At 42.7% G+C, this 16,285-nt stretch overlaps 1 protein-coding gene across 2 annotated transcripts in view; it reads right to left on the bottom strand.

The window, feature by feature from the left end:
* Window positions 1-6,735: 6,735 nt before the first annotated feature.
* The window catches only part of EGFL6 (EGF like domain multiple 6), a 57,616-nt gene continuing 48,066 nt past the window's right edge, over window positions 6,736-16,285 (bottom strand). The window contains exons 8-12 of one of the 2 annotated variants that reach the window (XM_055438419.2): window positions 15,882-16,193; window positions 13,853-13,933; window positions 11,936-12,040; window positions 9,619-9,884; window positions 6,736-7,274 (exon numbers count right to left, since the gene is read on the bottom strand). In XM_055438419.2, coding sequence (XP_055294394.2) covers window positions 7,164-7,274; window positions 9,619-9,884; window positions 11,936-12,040; window positions 13,853-13,933; window positions 15,882-16,193 — 875 coding nt within the window. In that variant the 3' untranslated portion in view covers window positions 6,736-7,163. The remainder of the gene's footprint in view (window positions 7,275-9,618; window positions 9,885-11,935; window positions 12,041-13,852; window positions 13,934-15,881; window positions 16,194-16,285) is intronic. The other variant, XM_055438420.2, reaches the window with a different exon arrangement.

The raw sequence follows: 16,285 nt of genomic DNA, 5'->3' as shown, positions 1-16,285 counted from the left end.
TCCACTTCTAGCCCTGGAGCTCATTTCCAAGGCTGGGGTGCTGGGCTTTCCATCCTCCTACACACTCATCTTTCCTTACTGTAACTTCCCTTTGCTGTAGGTTAGCAGAGGTCTGTTTTCTGTCGCTGGCTACCAGCAAACTCTGACTCAGCCTCCATCTTAATGCAGCTGTGTGATTCATCAGAGAAGAATCCTTGATCTTACACAGTGGTGAAAGTGCCTTCTTACCTGTTCCTTGGTATTAAGGCAGTGGAAGCTACTATTATAAAAGAGTAAATATTATTTGGGCTTCCCTGGTGGCTCGGTGGGCTCCGAGCACGCAGACGCCACGCCAGGCTGCAAGACCAACCACGCGCAGAAGCTTGGCGGAGAAGAGCTACCCCAGGTCCAAGGCCAGGGGCAGCAGCCGAGAGGAGCTTCCCCATGCCCGAGGCCATGGTCACCTCATGCGACGAGTTGACTCACTGGAAAAGACTCTGATGCTGGGAGGGATTGGGGGCGGGAGGAGAAGGGGATGACAGAGAATGAGATGGCTGGATGGCATCACCGACTCGATGGACATGAGTTTGAGTGAACTCCGGGAGTTGGTGATGGACAGGGAGGCCTGACGTGCTGTGATTCATGGGGTCACAGAGAGTTGGACACGACTGAGCGACTGAACTGAACTGAACTGGTGGCTCGGTGGTAAAGAATCTGCCTGCCAATCTGTCCAGCCTGCAGGACCCATAGGTTCGATCCCTGGGTTGTCAGGAAGACCTCCTGGAGAAGGAAATGGCAACCTACTCCAGTATTCCTGCCTCAGAAATCCCATGGACAGAGGAGCCTAGCGGGCTATGGTCCATGGGATCACAAAAGAGTTGGACATGACTCAGTGACTAAACGACAACAACAATTACTTAGTGAGGTTACAGTTCCTTGGGCCTGAGTTTTTTTTTTTTTTATAAGGGTCGTTTCCTTTTCATTTGTCAGAGATCAGCAGAATGGAACTCAGGACAAGTCAATGTTGACAGGGCAAACAGGGAGGGGATGAGAGGCCTGCAAGGTTGGATTCTTCAAGAGCTCAGGGGTGAGTTACTGGAAGGTTCTGGGTACCCAGAAAGAAGCATGAGTTCACAAGACACTAGGGAGAGGAGAAATGGAATGAAGAGGAAGCAAGAGATGCTGAAGACAGCCCTCTTTGCTGTCTGCCTGCTGGCAGCCACGCACGTGCACGGAAGCTGCCACCAGAGGGCGCTGCTGGAACTCTGAGAGCGGAGCTGGAAACCAAGGGAGGCAAGTGCCAACTGTCCCTTTCAGCGGGGGAGCTGTGGGACTCCAGCTCAAATTCAGGAGGAAAAACATTTTAAAAGGACAGTGACAGGGAGAGCAAAGGGGGATGCAGAAACTTTTATCACTGTCCAGAAAGACCAACAGATGTTGGGGAGATGGGCGTTCCAGGCACCCGAACAGCGGGAAAGAAGGACCTCAGGCCTGAACCCCTGGGCCTGTTGAACCCACTCCTCAAGATTCCAATGCTGGGATTTCCCTGGTGGCCCAGTGGTTAAGACTCCGTGCTGCCAATGCAGGGGACCCAGGTTCCATCCCTGATCAGGGAGCTGATCTCATATGCTGTGTAGCGTGGCCAAAAAGAGCCGGGGGTGGGTTCCAAAGCCATTTGTCTCCAGGCCAGGGTCCCTGGGTATCCTGGATGGCAGGCGAGGGGACATCCCCAAGGTCAAAGTCATTAGTGGCTGGCTTATGCATGAGTCTGTGGAACTGCAGTCACAACCTGCCTATATTGAGAGATGAATTCATGTCCCAAGTCAGCAGGCCCCAAGTCACACTGATGAGGTTCATCTCAAAGAGGGGTAACACTTTCACTTAAGTGAAGCAATGACCATCCCCAGAAGTCCCCGTGTTCCTTCCTAGCACCCTCTCCAAGGGTAAACACAATGCCAACTTCGCCACCACAGATTCATTGCATCTGATCTTGAAACTTATATGTGTGTGTTGGGAAGAACATATATATGGAATGATACAGTATGTACTTTCTGTTGTTTTTTTTTTTAAACTTTTCGGATGTGTTGTGTGGCTTGTGGGATCATAGTTTTCCAACCAGGGATTGAACCCAGGCCTTTGGCAGTGAGAGCGTGGAGTCCAACCATGGGACCACCAGGGAATTCCCAGGCTTCTTTTGATCAATGCCATATTTCAGAAATTCACCAGTGTTCCTGTAAGTAGAATTAGTTTGTTCGTTCTCATTTCTTGCTAATATTTCCCTGAATAAATATACCAGTTTATTTATCCATTCTACTCAAAAGGGATGTGATGGATATTTGAGTTGTTCTAGTGTGACTATTATAAACAGTGCCATGATGCGTTTCTATGGAGTATATACCTAGGAGTGGAGTCCTGAGTTGGTAAGATGTGCTGTTCTTGGTCATAAATGACATGTGACCACAAATGGACATATCAAGTCTTCTGTATGATTTTTGTACCCAAAAAAGTCACTTCCAAATGTGTTTTGAGCAACATTGCCAGTGAAATACATATATAGGCTCTCAAAGAAATTACTGAGAAGGAAAGAGTAATTAGTTCTCACCTAATTGCACTGAATCCGCCACCCATCATGGTCTAGAAAGTGGCCACAGGGTAGGAGAAACCATAATAAACAAAACTATGACCTAGAAATGGAAAACAATTTCTATAACATTCCCAAACTGACTAGAGATATACACAGCACAAGTTTTGGTCAAAAATAGGCAGATGCAATCTTTCCATTCTAAACCCACTTCGGGGAGCCCTCCTCAGCTCCAGGAGGGGCTCTCACTGCCCCACAACTGCCTCTCAGATAAAAGTCGATTTGCAAACTGTTGTACAGAGTTTTTTCACATGTGTGCTAAGGATGGAATTTTTATGAAGCAGGCTAGGATATTTAAAGATGTAAGAGTTCCCCAGAGGTCATAAATAACTACTCCAATCTACAACTCCATTTTCCACAGGAAGAAAGAACCCATATCTGTACACATTTACAGAAATCCCAAATTGCTAACTGCTTTGCTGTTCCCTGGCCACACAAACTGAAGCTGCGTCCATGTAGCAGCAGGATAAGGCTTTGAGTGGAGACCAAACACAGTGATCTGGCATTTGCAGTCAGTTTCACTGACTTGAGGAAAAAGTTTGAAAATATCCCACTTACATGTGGAATCTAAAAAGATGATACAAATGAACTTATTTACAAGACAGAAACAGACTTACAGACTTTGAAAACAAACTTATGGTTACCAAAGGGGAAAGGTGAGGGGGAGGGATAAATGAGGAGTTTGGGATTAACATATACACATTTATATAAAATAGATAATCAACAAGGACCTACTGTATAGTGCCGGGAACTCTACTCAATATTCTGCAATAACCTATATGGGAAAAGAATCTGAAAAAGAGTGGGTATATGTATATGTTTAACTAAATCACTGTGCTGTACATCTGAAATACAATATTGTAAATCAACTCTACCCCCAATGTAAAATACAAATAAAATTTTAAAAAATTTAAAAAAGTTGATAGTTCTCTCTCAGAACATAGAATGCTTTGACTTTATGTCTGTTTATTTTGCAGAAACTAATTCACCTGATTTCTTCTTGTCTGATTGGAAAAAGATTTAAACATTGGTCCTGGAAAAGTAAGTTCCAGAAAGCAGTCGTATCAAAGGTGAGAATGTTAGCTGCCAAGTTCTAAACTTAGGAGCCCACACTGCTACCCAGCTTTTCTCAATGCCACCCCCTCACCCAACTGACTCCTGAAAAGTCCTAAGAGGCTGCTGTCGGGAGGCCATTCTCCATGGGTCTCGTGTGTTTCTGCCCTTTTCCTGTACAAAGGCATTGGCGGCTTTTGTTCTGTGCTGTCTTATCAAGGATGGTGGTAGGGCACACAGCCTGGGAGAACAGAGATAGTATCTTATTTCTCAAGAGCAGATTTGTTTCCTGACAAAGCCAAACAGTCTCCTTCTAGGGCAAAGTTTGGGCAGGTGGCCTAGTGGTCCCCTTATAAGTCTGTGGCTTTCCTTAACTCAGGACTCCTCAGCTGGAACACACACTCACCCTGTACCTGGCATCCCTCTGGACCCGCCTCTTTGTTGGCACACCCCCTGGGAGACTCGGGGTCGGGGGTAAGGGGCAGTGGAGTGATGGAGGCCCATGCTACCTGTTGTCCCATGAGAAATAAAGTCTCTCTGACCCAGGAGGCTTGTCTCTTCTACTGATACCTAGGAAAACTGTGACAGGTCAACTTACTAGCTTTGCAAGGAGGGCAACGGTTCTTGACATCTGAAAACATCTTCAGTTAAAAGTATTCCAGAGTCATCCCACAAGTATTCTGTGCCTGAGGAAAAAAGAAAAGCACCAAAAATTTAGGTGACATCACGCTAGAGATCAGTGCATCTTCAGGAGGCATCAAGTGCCCAAGTGGAAGGGGTCGTTCAGTATTCCTCCTTGCTTAGGAGAGGAGCAGGTGTGATGCGGAAGGGACAGAAATGGTGGGAGTTAGTGTCCAGAGGAGGGAGCCCATAACAGCGACGGGAGGAGAGAGTGGGAGGGTTTGAATGACAAGGGGAGTTCCATGTTGGGTGGTGGCCAGGGTTCACAGGTATGGGAGTTGTGGCTGAAATATTTGACCTTAGGTTCGCCAAAGGAATCCAATGGGATTCCGTGCTGCTGCAGGCTAGAGATCCATGACTATAGGCTGTGGACTGGAATTCGAAACAAGATATTGGTGTTTAAGGTCCAAGAAGTTAGTCCCAAAGACTGTGGTCTTGCAATGGACATGGCAGGGCAGCCCTCTGGGGCTCAGGAAGAATGGTCACCTGACATTGGATTGTGTTTTGTTTGAAATCCTAGATAGGCCAAGAGAGGATTTATTTTTGTCTCATGTAATGTCAAGCAGTGACCAGTGTGGGACAGGGTAGACATGCCACCATGTCATCAGGAACCCAGCTTTCCTCCAGCTGTGTACTCCACCATAGGCTGTGGCCCTAGACCTCATGGTCACAAGGCAGCTCCCAGAGCTCCTGCCTTCACAATGACATTGCAGGCAGGAAGGAGGGAGGGAAATGGCAAAAGGATCTGCCAACTGAGAGCCTTCTTTAATGATCCTTCCTGGAAGCCTCACCAATGACTTCAGTGAGCTCCCCCATCTGAAGGAGAGGTTGGGAAACACAGTCTTTTAGTTGAACACACTGCAGTCCCCCCATATATATTTATACATGGTTATACTGGTAAGGAAAAAGGTGAGAAGGGATATTGGGCAGGCAACTGGAAATCTCTGCTACAGATACTAGAGAAATGTGCAGTATTACTAAATTCAATTTAAATCAGCTTCATATTGATTTTCTCCCTATATGTAACATAATTGCAGGCCTTCCTATTTCATTTCAGTTTAACATCTCTTCCTATAACATGGATTACTGGGGCACCGACTGGCCTTCACTGCACATTCTCCTCTCTATCTTCCTTTACTCTAAGCCATAACTATGCTCTCAAATTTCCTTGGTCACTGAGGAAACACGGTGGGAGAGGTCTTCTTCAGGTTCTAGCACAGTCATATAATCATTTGTGTCAGTCAACTTTTGCCGTGTAACAAACCACCCCACATTTTCATTTTCACCCCTTAACACAACCATTTTATAATATTATCTCTTACAATTCTGTGGGCTGATTTCACTGAGCCAGGCAGTTCTTCATCTGGTCTCACTAGAAACACTGTTTTGGGGGTTTCTATAACTAGTAGTTATCCTAACAGATAGAGCCACAGTCCTGTGTCAACTTTCTATGGGAAAAGAACTTCACACTAAACAAAATGTATTTTTTCCCACCATCTTAAAAGGTCGATTTAAACCCTTTGTAATCCTTCTTCTTGTCTTTCAACAATATTGTTGAAGAAGGATTATTTAAAAGAAAAGCACAAAGAAGAAGGACTACTATGAATTTCAATATAAAAAAAAACTCTAAGAAAAAGGCTACAAATTTTAAGGATTAGTTCAGTTCAGTTCAGTTCAGTCGCTCAGTCGTGTCCGACTCTCCGCGACCCCATGAATCACAGCACGCCAGGCCTCCCTGTCCATCACCAACTCCCGGAGTTCACTCAAACTCATGTCCACAGAGGTAGGTGGACACATTCTCGCTTTCCTTCCTTTTACAGGTCAATACCTTCATTGCTTCCAGTGCTAACGGGCAAATATCTGGGGAATCTTCTGTTTGGGAGCTGTCCTGAACCACCTTCCAACCTAGAATCTTAAAACAGAATATACTTTCATCTGCAGGAATGTACACTCAGGATTCATTACCACACAAAGCAGTTCTTGAATTCAGAAGAAAAGAGAAATAGATAAGGAGGCATTAGTCTTTTTTGGAACCTAGTTACTAGCATAATTTTGATTTTAGATAATTCTCCAAGACCTTCAATTCAACAACTTAAGCTAATTGGCATCATAGTTATGAGGCCTAAGAAAGCAGTCGTGTGTTTCTATAATAGCAAGTAATTTTAAGAATTTTTAAGAATATAAGTTAAAAATAATATAAGTATTTTCACAGAAAAAAGAATATAAAACACATTTTCTAGCAAAGCAAATAACCATACACATAATTAAACATACAATCAATAACACATTTTCTTACTTAGAAAAACTTAAACCATGACACAAGGTGATTATTTGGATATTATTATTACAAAGGACTTAAATATACAAACTTGGTTGTAAAAGATCTGGCTAAGCCACTTAGGTAAAAGTCTATCTGTGATGTTATAGTTTCCAAGAAGTGCCATAAAAGTCAAATAGTTAAACATTTCTCTGTGTTGCTTTTTTTTCTTGTAATTCTAGAAATGTTACATAAAGTGGTTCACCAAGTCATGTAGACACGTCACATGTACTGGGGAGGGGAGGGCTGAACTGATAATGTCCATGTTTTATAGACTCAGAAATGAATGAGAAGACACAATGGTACTATATTTAAAGCAAATATCAGTATATCATATACAAGAAAGGCATCTTACAGCAATGAGTCTGTTTGTACACCACAATTTTTCAGTTTGTATTCTAAAATGGGGAGGGGAACCTATGATATATTGTCAAAAAATAGAGAACTGACATAAAAAGCCAAATATAAAGATATAAAAAATAACAGTAACATTCAACCATCCACAGATAAAAGGTCATCTGGACATAAGCCTGAAACCAGCAAGACGCCGTCCACTGCAATTTCTCCAGTCTTGCCCTTGCCACGTTCAGCTTCAAAAATGATCTAACAATGGAGAAAGAATAAAAAATTACTTGCAAATATTAAAAAAAAATGATAAAGTCCCACTATTTAATTGCTATTAAACTGAACTCAATTCATATGTCCCTATTCCACAGAAACAGGCTTTGACATTAAATATATGGTAATGTATTTTCCAGATGCCTGGTATCTACACTGAGTGAATTACAATCAGAGAAAACAGGGCTCCTGCAACACCTAGAAGAATATGGAAAGCCCTGGAAAGCTAAGAACAGTAAAGTTTAAGAGGAAATTTTGGAATTCCTTCCCATTTAGAAGAAAAAAAAAAGCCAAACTAAAGGAATAATACGGTTTTCTTTTCAAAACCCAGGCTAGAAGAAATTTAATCATTGTCGTGAATCCTCCTACTCCACTGGTGGGAATGCAAATTGGTACAGCCACTATGGAGATCTGTATGGTAGTTCCTTAAAAAACTAAACACAGAGCTACTATATGATAGGCCAATCCCAATCTTGGATGCCGAGAAAAACGTAATTCGAAAAGACATATGCATCCCAATGTTCACTGCAGAGCTGTTTACAATAGCCAAGATATGGAAGCAACCAAGATGTCCATCAACAGATGAAGGGAAAAGAAGATGTGGTATAATGGAATATTACTCAGCCATAAAAAGAATGACATAATGTCATTTGCAACAATATGGATGGATCTAGTTGGTCCTATTGAATGAAGTAAGACATAGAAAGACAAATGTGATATAATTTATATATGGAATCTAAAAAAAATAGTGGGGAAAAATAGTACATATAAACTTATTTACAAAACAGAGCCACAGACATAGAAAACAAACATGATTATCAAAGGGGACAGGGGTAGGGAGGGATAAATTGGGAGATTGGGATTAATATATATACACTATCATATATAAGATAGTAACTGGGAATTCCCTGATGGTCTTTTGGTTAGGACTTGGAGCTTGCGCTGTCAGGGCCCAGGTTCAATCCCTGGTCCAGGAACAAACATAGATGGACCTAGAGGATATCACATTAAGTGAAGTAAGTCAGACAGAGAAAGACCAACACCATATGATACCAGTCATATGTGGAATCTAAAATATGACACAAATGTGGACTTCCCTGGCAGTCCAGTGGTTAAGACTCTGCACTCCCAATGCAGGGCGCATGGGTTTGATCCCCAGTCAGTGAACTAAGATCCTGCATGTGGCACATTGGGGCCCAAACATAAATAAAATAAAATATGAGACAAGTGAATCTATCTACAAAACAGAAACAGACTCACGGACAGAGAGAACAGACTTGTGGTTACCAAGGTGGGCTGAGGGAGGGATGGCTGGATTGGGAATTTGGGGTTAGCAGATGCAAACTATTAGAGAATGGATAAACAGCAAGGTCCTACTGTAGAGCACAGGGAACTATATTCAGTACCTTGTGATAAACCATAATGGAAAACATTAGGAAGAAGAATTACCGTTAAGTCCCCTACATATGAGCCTTCAAGTTTCTAGTTTTCAGAGATGCAAACGTATGTTCCGTTCATGTCAGGCGTGAGTGACATTACAGCTCGCCCTCTGTCTCCTATTGCTGACGATCCTTCAGCTCTACCATCTCCCACCTCCTCTCCCTCCTCCATCGGTAACTCTTCTTGCCTGTCCACTCGATGCAGGCCCCTGGATGCGTGCACTACTGTGCTTTTCAAGGTACTGTACTGTAAGATTTAAAATGTTTTATTTTCCGTGTTTTTTAATGTATTATTTGTGTGGAAAGTATTATAAACCTATTACAGTACAGTACTATATAGCCAATTGAGTTAGATAGTTACCTTGGCTAAATTTGTTGGACTTACAAATGCATTCTAGGAACAGAACTCATTCATATGCAGGGGACTTACTGTATATAGAGGTAGAACTGAATCACCTTGCTGTACAGCAGAAATGAACACAGCATTATAAATTAACTATACTTGAATAAAATAAATATTTTGGAAAATGATCTTTTAGTTTCCATTCATTGTGATAAGTGCTGGGCACAAAATCAATGAACAGGATGTGCTTTTATGTAGTAAGGAATTTAGAGCCTGTTTTGGAAGGAAGTTGGTGGGAGGAGCCTGACACATGAGCAGTTCATTTCCACAGAATATGATATGCCTGCATCTGACAAGTATTATCATTAGTTGTGCTGTTAAATACTTTGCCTATTTCACTCCAGAACATAAGCTCTTTAAGTGGAGGGAAAAGTCCTATTCATCTTTGTAGTCCCAAGGCCTAGGTACTTCAGTAAGTGTTTTGCTTTGTTTGTTAAGTCACTGAAAAAGAATGTAAATATCTCATTTAATACAGTTTTCCACTTACGTTTTTGGGAGTATCAGTTCCGTGATACAGCTGAATTTTCCCTATCTTCCACTGTTCATTGGTGTTCCTGGTTTTCTCCCAGGCCAGGGCATTATTACTATTTTTCACAAACACTCTAAGCTTCCCTACTTTGTTTCCAGCCAGCCGGTAATGAAAGAGCAAACAGAAGTTGCTGTGGGGTTGCAGGTTGGGGAGGAGAAGTTTCAAACGGCCGATGTCCTTCTTCTGACCTGTCAGGGCTGAAACAGCCATATAGTAGCCAACAGCTGGAAGAGAAGAAAAACCCACAGTTAATGAGGCCATTGCAAAGGGTTTGGCTACAGTGAATAAAATAGCTGTTAAAAAATGAACACTAGGCTCCTATAGGGAAAGCTCAAGTCCTTTTCATTTCAAATATTTAGGAAGAAAATTTTCATGCTAACATGAATTTTAGTATTCTAGGGCTGAAATTCTTTGCTCTGTAGAGAAGGAAACCAAGAGTTAGAGAAACTGAGGAATCTGTTCACATTCACAAAGCTTGGTAGTAGTAGAGATGGGGTAAGAATCTAATTTAATGGTCTTTGAGCACTTAAGATAATTTTCAGCTAACAGAAAACTTGTGTTCCAGAACTTTCCACTTCGGTTGTTTGACCCTGGAATGCATTTCTCCACTGAGTTGTATGTACGATGGCTAGCTGGTTAGGTGGGTCCACAGTGTGGTATTTAATTCACAACATACATGAATTTGTACTAATGGTATCATGGAGCTCAGTCACCATGTGTAATGTATCACTCTAAGTTCTGTTTGAAGATGGCAGGAACACAGATCACCTTCTGTTCTCAGATCTTTTTCCCAGGAATTCTGTAACCAGTGTAGTGGAGGTGTGCTCATCCACAGCCTTCTGGTTGTGGCTTTGATGGACTTGGACAAAAACTCTCATAGGGTGGGGTTTCAAGAAGTTGACAGAAAGAAGATATTCCTCTAGAAGCCAGGAGAAAGACACGGTGGGTGGGTCGAGTTTTTTGGTAGTCCAACTCCTAGAGACATTCTCAGGACCCAGATTGACATTGCTTTAGTTTTCACTGGACCCAGAGACTGTCTGGTCTTCTTCCCCAGTTAGTAAGTTTTCCAGATTCAGAGAATAAAAGTACAGAATGCCCTGTGGAGTTTGCATTTCACAAAAACAACATGTCAGAGATATACTAAAAAGCATGTGCTGATTATCTGAAATTGAGGCATCCTACATTTTATCTAGCAGCTCTACTAGCTATAGTCTTTTGTGACCCACTGTGGTAGGTTTCCTTTTTACTCCAGTTCAAGCCCACTTTGATCTGTCCTTGGGATTTCATCCTTCTAAAAATGCTGATTCATCCCATGTTGAGTGAACCTCAGGGTTATTTGCAAATCAGGTGTTTGTAAATAGGGAACTTCTATCCTCTACCTTAATCTCACGTTCTAAAAGGTATTTTTGTTAGGAGATACCCAGGTTTCCTGATTGCATGTAAGGGCTTGCAAGGAAGGCTCTCAGGGAGGAATCAGTGTCAAGGAAGGATCTAGAAGGATCTTTTACCCAAGGGCTGGGCATATACCTCCCCAAATAAACACTTTGATTGGTAAACAACCAGATTTCCTGAAAGTATAACAGTTTTTTCTAATTACAGAGTCAGCCTTAAATGACCAAAATTCTATTTATGCTCCAAATGGGATCTGCCGACCAAATACTCTGCCTCAAAGGAAGTTAGAGCCCATCAATAGTAGACAGTGGATAGTAGGCAACTCAGAGCTTCGGCAGAGAAAAATTCAAGGTTAACTGGAAAGAAAGAAATCCTCCAGCAATAGGTGGGCAAGTCCAGTCCAGGAGTTCAGAGTGCTGATCTGCTGCTCGTTATGATTTCAGTGCTCTGCGGGGTGATGCTCCTAAAACTCTAGGTTTAGGGAGAGGTCCTATTAATATTTCCTTTCCAGATTCATTTCCCCCTCCTCCTAAACTCAAAAGAAAACCACAGAGCACCATAGCTGATAAACTGGGGAAAAGAAACAACTTTCTTCTACCTTTTCCCAAATACTCTTAAATATTATACAAAGTTCTACATCTGTGTCCCAGCAGCAGGGGAGTGAATATGGAAGAGGTTTGCTGGAGAATCCTTTACGGGGTAGGTGGGTGGGAAATGGACTAAGTCAATCATTTATCAGGGGAGACTTGGGAAGGTCTAAAAGCTTCCAAACGTGATAAACAACCCTGACTTCACAAGCAATGAGAACAATTACCCTTGAATCATTGGATAGCTTTAATTCCAGGGCCGGATCACAGGACATGGATGAGTGAAGACTACATACCATTATCTCGGTCCGCAGGATTCCAATCAAAATCATCTTCTACATCCTGTTTCCAGTCACAGATGCCATGGTCAAAGGTGCAGTCAACTGAGATATTTAAATCTGCTAAGAAAAAGGGTGCATCAGCATCATTAAGCAGATTAGAAAATGTTTTAACATTGGGAGCTTTGGAAGGCATGGCCATGTTTGCGGTCAAGAGTTTAGGGAATTTGGGACTAAAAGATGCAAACTATTATATATAGGATGGGTAAACAACAAAGTCCTATTGCATAGCACAGGGAACTATATTCAATATCCTATGACAAGCCATAATGGGAAAGAATATAAAAATAAATATATACATATGAATGCATAACTGGATCACTCTGCTGTGCAGCAGAAACTAACACAACATTGTCAATCAAATATATTTCAATTAAAAAAAAAGTTTAGCTAAGTATGGCTGTCTTGGTATCCATTTGGTTTGGCCCTGCAACCTTCGAGGGCCTTAAACTGGCATTAGCCCTCATGCAAGTGCAAGCCCTAGATAAGAGCCCATGGAATCACTAGTAAAAGTGAGTTCCTCATATGACTTTTCCCCTGTGATTGACACCCTCCCCTGCTTCCCAGGGCCTTGGGTCTGCCTTAGATAAGACCCCCCTGAAGCTTACTAACACCCCAATTGTTTTTGTTGGAATCCATCAATGCAACCTTAGCCCAACAAGCCCAAAGCACTACATACACATGGACCCTCACAGAGGTGCGTGCCCCACGTTCTGCCTGGACTTCCCTCTGGGGCCCCTGGAGGCCATGCCATGTCGTTGCTCAAGACCTGGAGTAATAAACTTGTCTATTTCAATTTCTTTTGTGGTCTTTTGTTGAACCATCTGGCACCCAGGGGCTCGATCTAACAAATGCTCATTTAACAAATCCTAACAACTGTATTGGAGAAGGAAATGGCAGCCCACTCCGGTGTTCTTGCCTGGAGAATCCCAGGGACGGGGGAGCCTGGTGGGCTTCCGTCTATGGGGTCGCACAGAGTCGGACACGACTGAAGTGACTTGGCAGCTTGGCAGCAACAACTGTATGGAGTACAGGGTCAGCTAGCACGACCTTTGACCCAGTGGCTCCAGTTACTTTTATGTAGATTGGGGTCAGCAAACTAATATCCTGGCCCATTGCTTGTTCTTGCAAATAAAGTTTTACTGATACATACCACACCTATCATTTACATATTGTCTGTGTCTGCTTTTGAGCTGCAGTGATAGAGCTGACAGATGCAACAGAGAGTTTATAGTTCACAAAGCCTGAAATATTCACCCTCTGACCCTTTACAGAAAAAAGTCTTGACCGCTGATGTAGGTGTCAGAAATTACCACTGGGAAAAAGATGAAAGACTGAAATGTTTCTGATTTGTAACGAATACCAGACTCTGGCTTGGAATGGGGGGGCTTTTGCAGTTTATACTAAGGAATAAAAGAAGGACAAAGAAAGAGGAAAGGCTAAAGATATAAGGGGCAGCAACTCGTTGACGCATTAACGATTTGCAAAGCATTTTCACGTACATTACATCATTTGATGTGGCTGCCACAAAAATTCTACAATCATGCCCATTTTCAAGAAAGTAAAACTGAGAGTCGTAAGTGATTTGACCAAGTCCTCCAAACACTGAGGGCTGGAACTATACCTGACTCCTAAACTAGATTGGAATCCAGGCTGTCCATCTACATATATCTTAAGCCGGTACAAACACACGGCCTCTTCTCTCACTTTCCTTTCTTCTTAACCCGTATTTTCCCCTATTCCAGAAAAGATATTTTATTTCTGTCTAACTCCTAAAATTAAAAGATGCCTGGTAATGCTTGCTTCCATTCTTCAATATTCTTTATGAGTGCTATTACTCCTAAAATATACTCACTCCTAATATATGTTACTCACCTTTGTGTTTCAGGTGGGATGATGTAGTTTTTCTTTGGACCAGAACCAGATCCACTTCACCCGCTTCATTCACCTTAGGGGCTAACAATGAACACTTAATCAGTAAAACAAAAGTCCCTAAAGCCCCACATACTAAGAAGGTATGAATCAATGAACAAAGAGGGTTTATCATATACAGCTTATCATACACAGCTGGCCATTAGTAACCATGGGCTCCACATCCACAGATTCAACAAATGACAGGTTGAAAATAATTTTTTAAAAATCCAGAAAGTTCCAAAGAGCAAAACTTGAATTTGCCTTGCATACCAGGAAATCATTTACACAGCATTTACATTGTATTAGGTCTTTTAAGTAATCTAGAGACTACTAGATGTGGGGAGGATGTGTTTAGGTTATATATGAATATTGCACCATTTTATATAAAACTTGAGCATCCATGGATTTTTGTGTCTGCGGGGGTTCCTGGGACCAGTCCCCCGGGGATACCAAGGGACAGCTGTGCCTACTTACAGAGTATGTTATAGCAGCGTTTCCCTAACATTTCCAAAGCATTCATATTGGTGCCAGTTTTCTCATCTAGAACAACTTTTTCGAAAGGTGCCCCCACTGGACCCCATTAGGCATCACCTAAGTAACCTAAACACAGCATATTAAAAAGCAGAGACATGACTTTGCTGACAAAGATCCATATAGTCAAAACTATGGTTTTTCCAGTAGTTATATATAGATGTAAGAGTTGGACCATAAAGAAGGCTGAGCACTGAAGAACTGATGCTTTCAAGCTGTGGTGTTGGAGAAGATTCTTGAGAGTCCCTTGGTCTGCAAGGAGATTAAACCAGTCAATCCTAAAGGAAATCAGTCCTGAATAGTCACTGGAAGGATTGATGCTGAAGCTGAAGCTCCAGTCCTTTGGCCACCTGATGGGAAGAACTGACTCTTTAGAAAAGACCTTGATGCCGGGAAAGATTGAAGGCAGGAGGAGAAGGGGACAACAGAGGATAAAACGGTTGGGTGGTATCACTGAGTCAGTGGACATGTGTTTGAGTAGGCTCCAGGAGACGGTGAAGGACAGGGAAGCCTGGTGTGCTACAGTCCATGCGGTCGCACAGAGTTGGACACAACTGGGCGGCTGAACAACAACAACAATGGGACAAGCATAGACAAGGCAAAATAGAGAGGGAGCAACAGATGGCTGGCGAGAATGAAAGGGAATGTCCCAGGCTGGGTCAGCATGGAAACCCCTCTGCAGGGGCCGAGGCTGATGATGGCTCTGCACAGTCACCGCTGACAATGATGATTCTCTGGCTCATGTAGAAAACTGAAGCTTAAGCTCTATATAGAATGTTCCTCTATTTCACCTTTTTAAATTATAGCCACACAAATCTGACATTCTCCTTTCACCGAGTGTGCCTGTAAAAAATGCCTTCAAGAAGGAAAAAGGCAGAGCTTAGCAGATCTACCTGGGTGGGGGGGCTCTCTGGGGTTGAGGGGTGCACTGCACGCAGAGCTGGGCAGCCAGATGACCGAGCTGTCAGGACAAGCAGGCTTCCTTGGTCAGGAGCAGAAGGAGGGGCTGCATCAAATAGGACACCCCCTAGGTAAGTGGAAAGGACTGACCTTCTGCGCATCCCACAGCAGCAAATGTGATTTTGTATCTGCAGAAGATGTTAGCTTCCAGACCGTTTAGAGAACCTTGCTTCTTAAGATTTAAAGCTGACCCCATCTTACTTAGGCTTCCCTGGCAGCTCAGACGGTAAAGAATCTGCCTACAATGCGGGAGACTGGGGTTCGATCCCTGGGTTGGGAAGATTTCCTGGAGTAGAGATTGGCCACTCATTCCATGGGCAGAGGAGCCTGGTGGGTCATAAAAAGCTGGACACGACTGAGCCACTAACTGTCACACTTCACTTCACCATCTTAGTTACGGCATGAAACTATCTTCCTCTTCCCTGTCATTTGCCAGGGAAAACTACAATTCACTTTTCATAAGATGCATAAATGAACAAAAGTCATACTTGATACTCACAAAACACATCTCCACGGAGGCTTTGTTCCTGTTCCACATGGTTCTCATCTCTTTTCTCGTCCTCCAGCCTTTCTTTCTTTCTGTTTTCATTCCTCTTTTTTTCTCTGTGAGGGTTCCCATCTCTGGAAATGCTCTCTCCAGAGCTGAAGGGCTCCAAGTCAACCTTTGGGGTGGGAGTCCCTCTGGGTTCTGCGAAGTTTTCCATTTTTACCTTCTTTCTCATGCTATTCTTGTGAGCAAGCAACTTCTTAATTCTGTCTTTGATGGTATCAGGTGCTCTGAGGAATTCTTTCACAGAATTTTCGGGGATTACTAAAACCAACAGTAAAAGAGAAGTTCCACATTGACAAATAATTAGATCTCTCACAAAAATGGAGCATTTAGTATGGCAAAACAAATACAAT

The sequence above is a fragment of the Moschus berezovskii genome, chromosome X (genome assembly GCF_049115385.1).
Source record: "Moschus berezovskii isolate FMDL1 chromosome X, NW_MosBer_1.0, whole genome shotgun sequence".
In the NCBI taxonomy this organism is placed as follows: domain Eukaryota; kingdom Metazoa; phylum Chordata; class Mammalia; order Artiodactyla; family Moschidae; genus Moschus; species Moschus berezovskii.
This window is presented reverse-complemented; position numbering and strand designations above follow the sequence as displayed.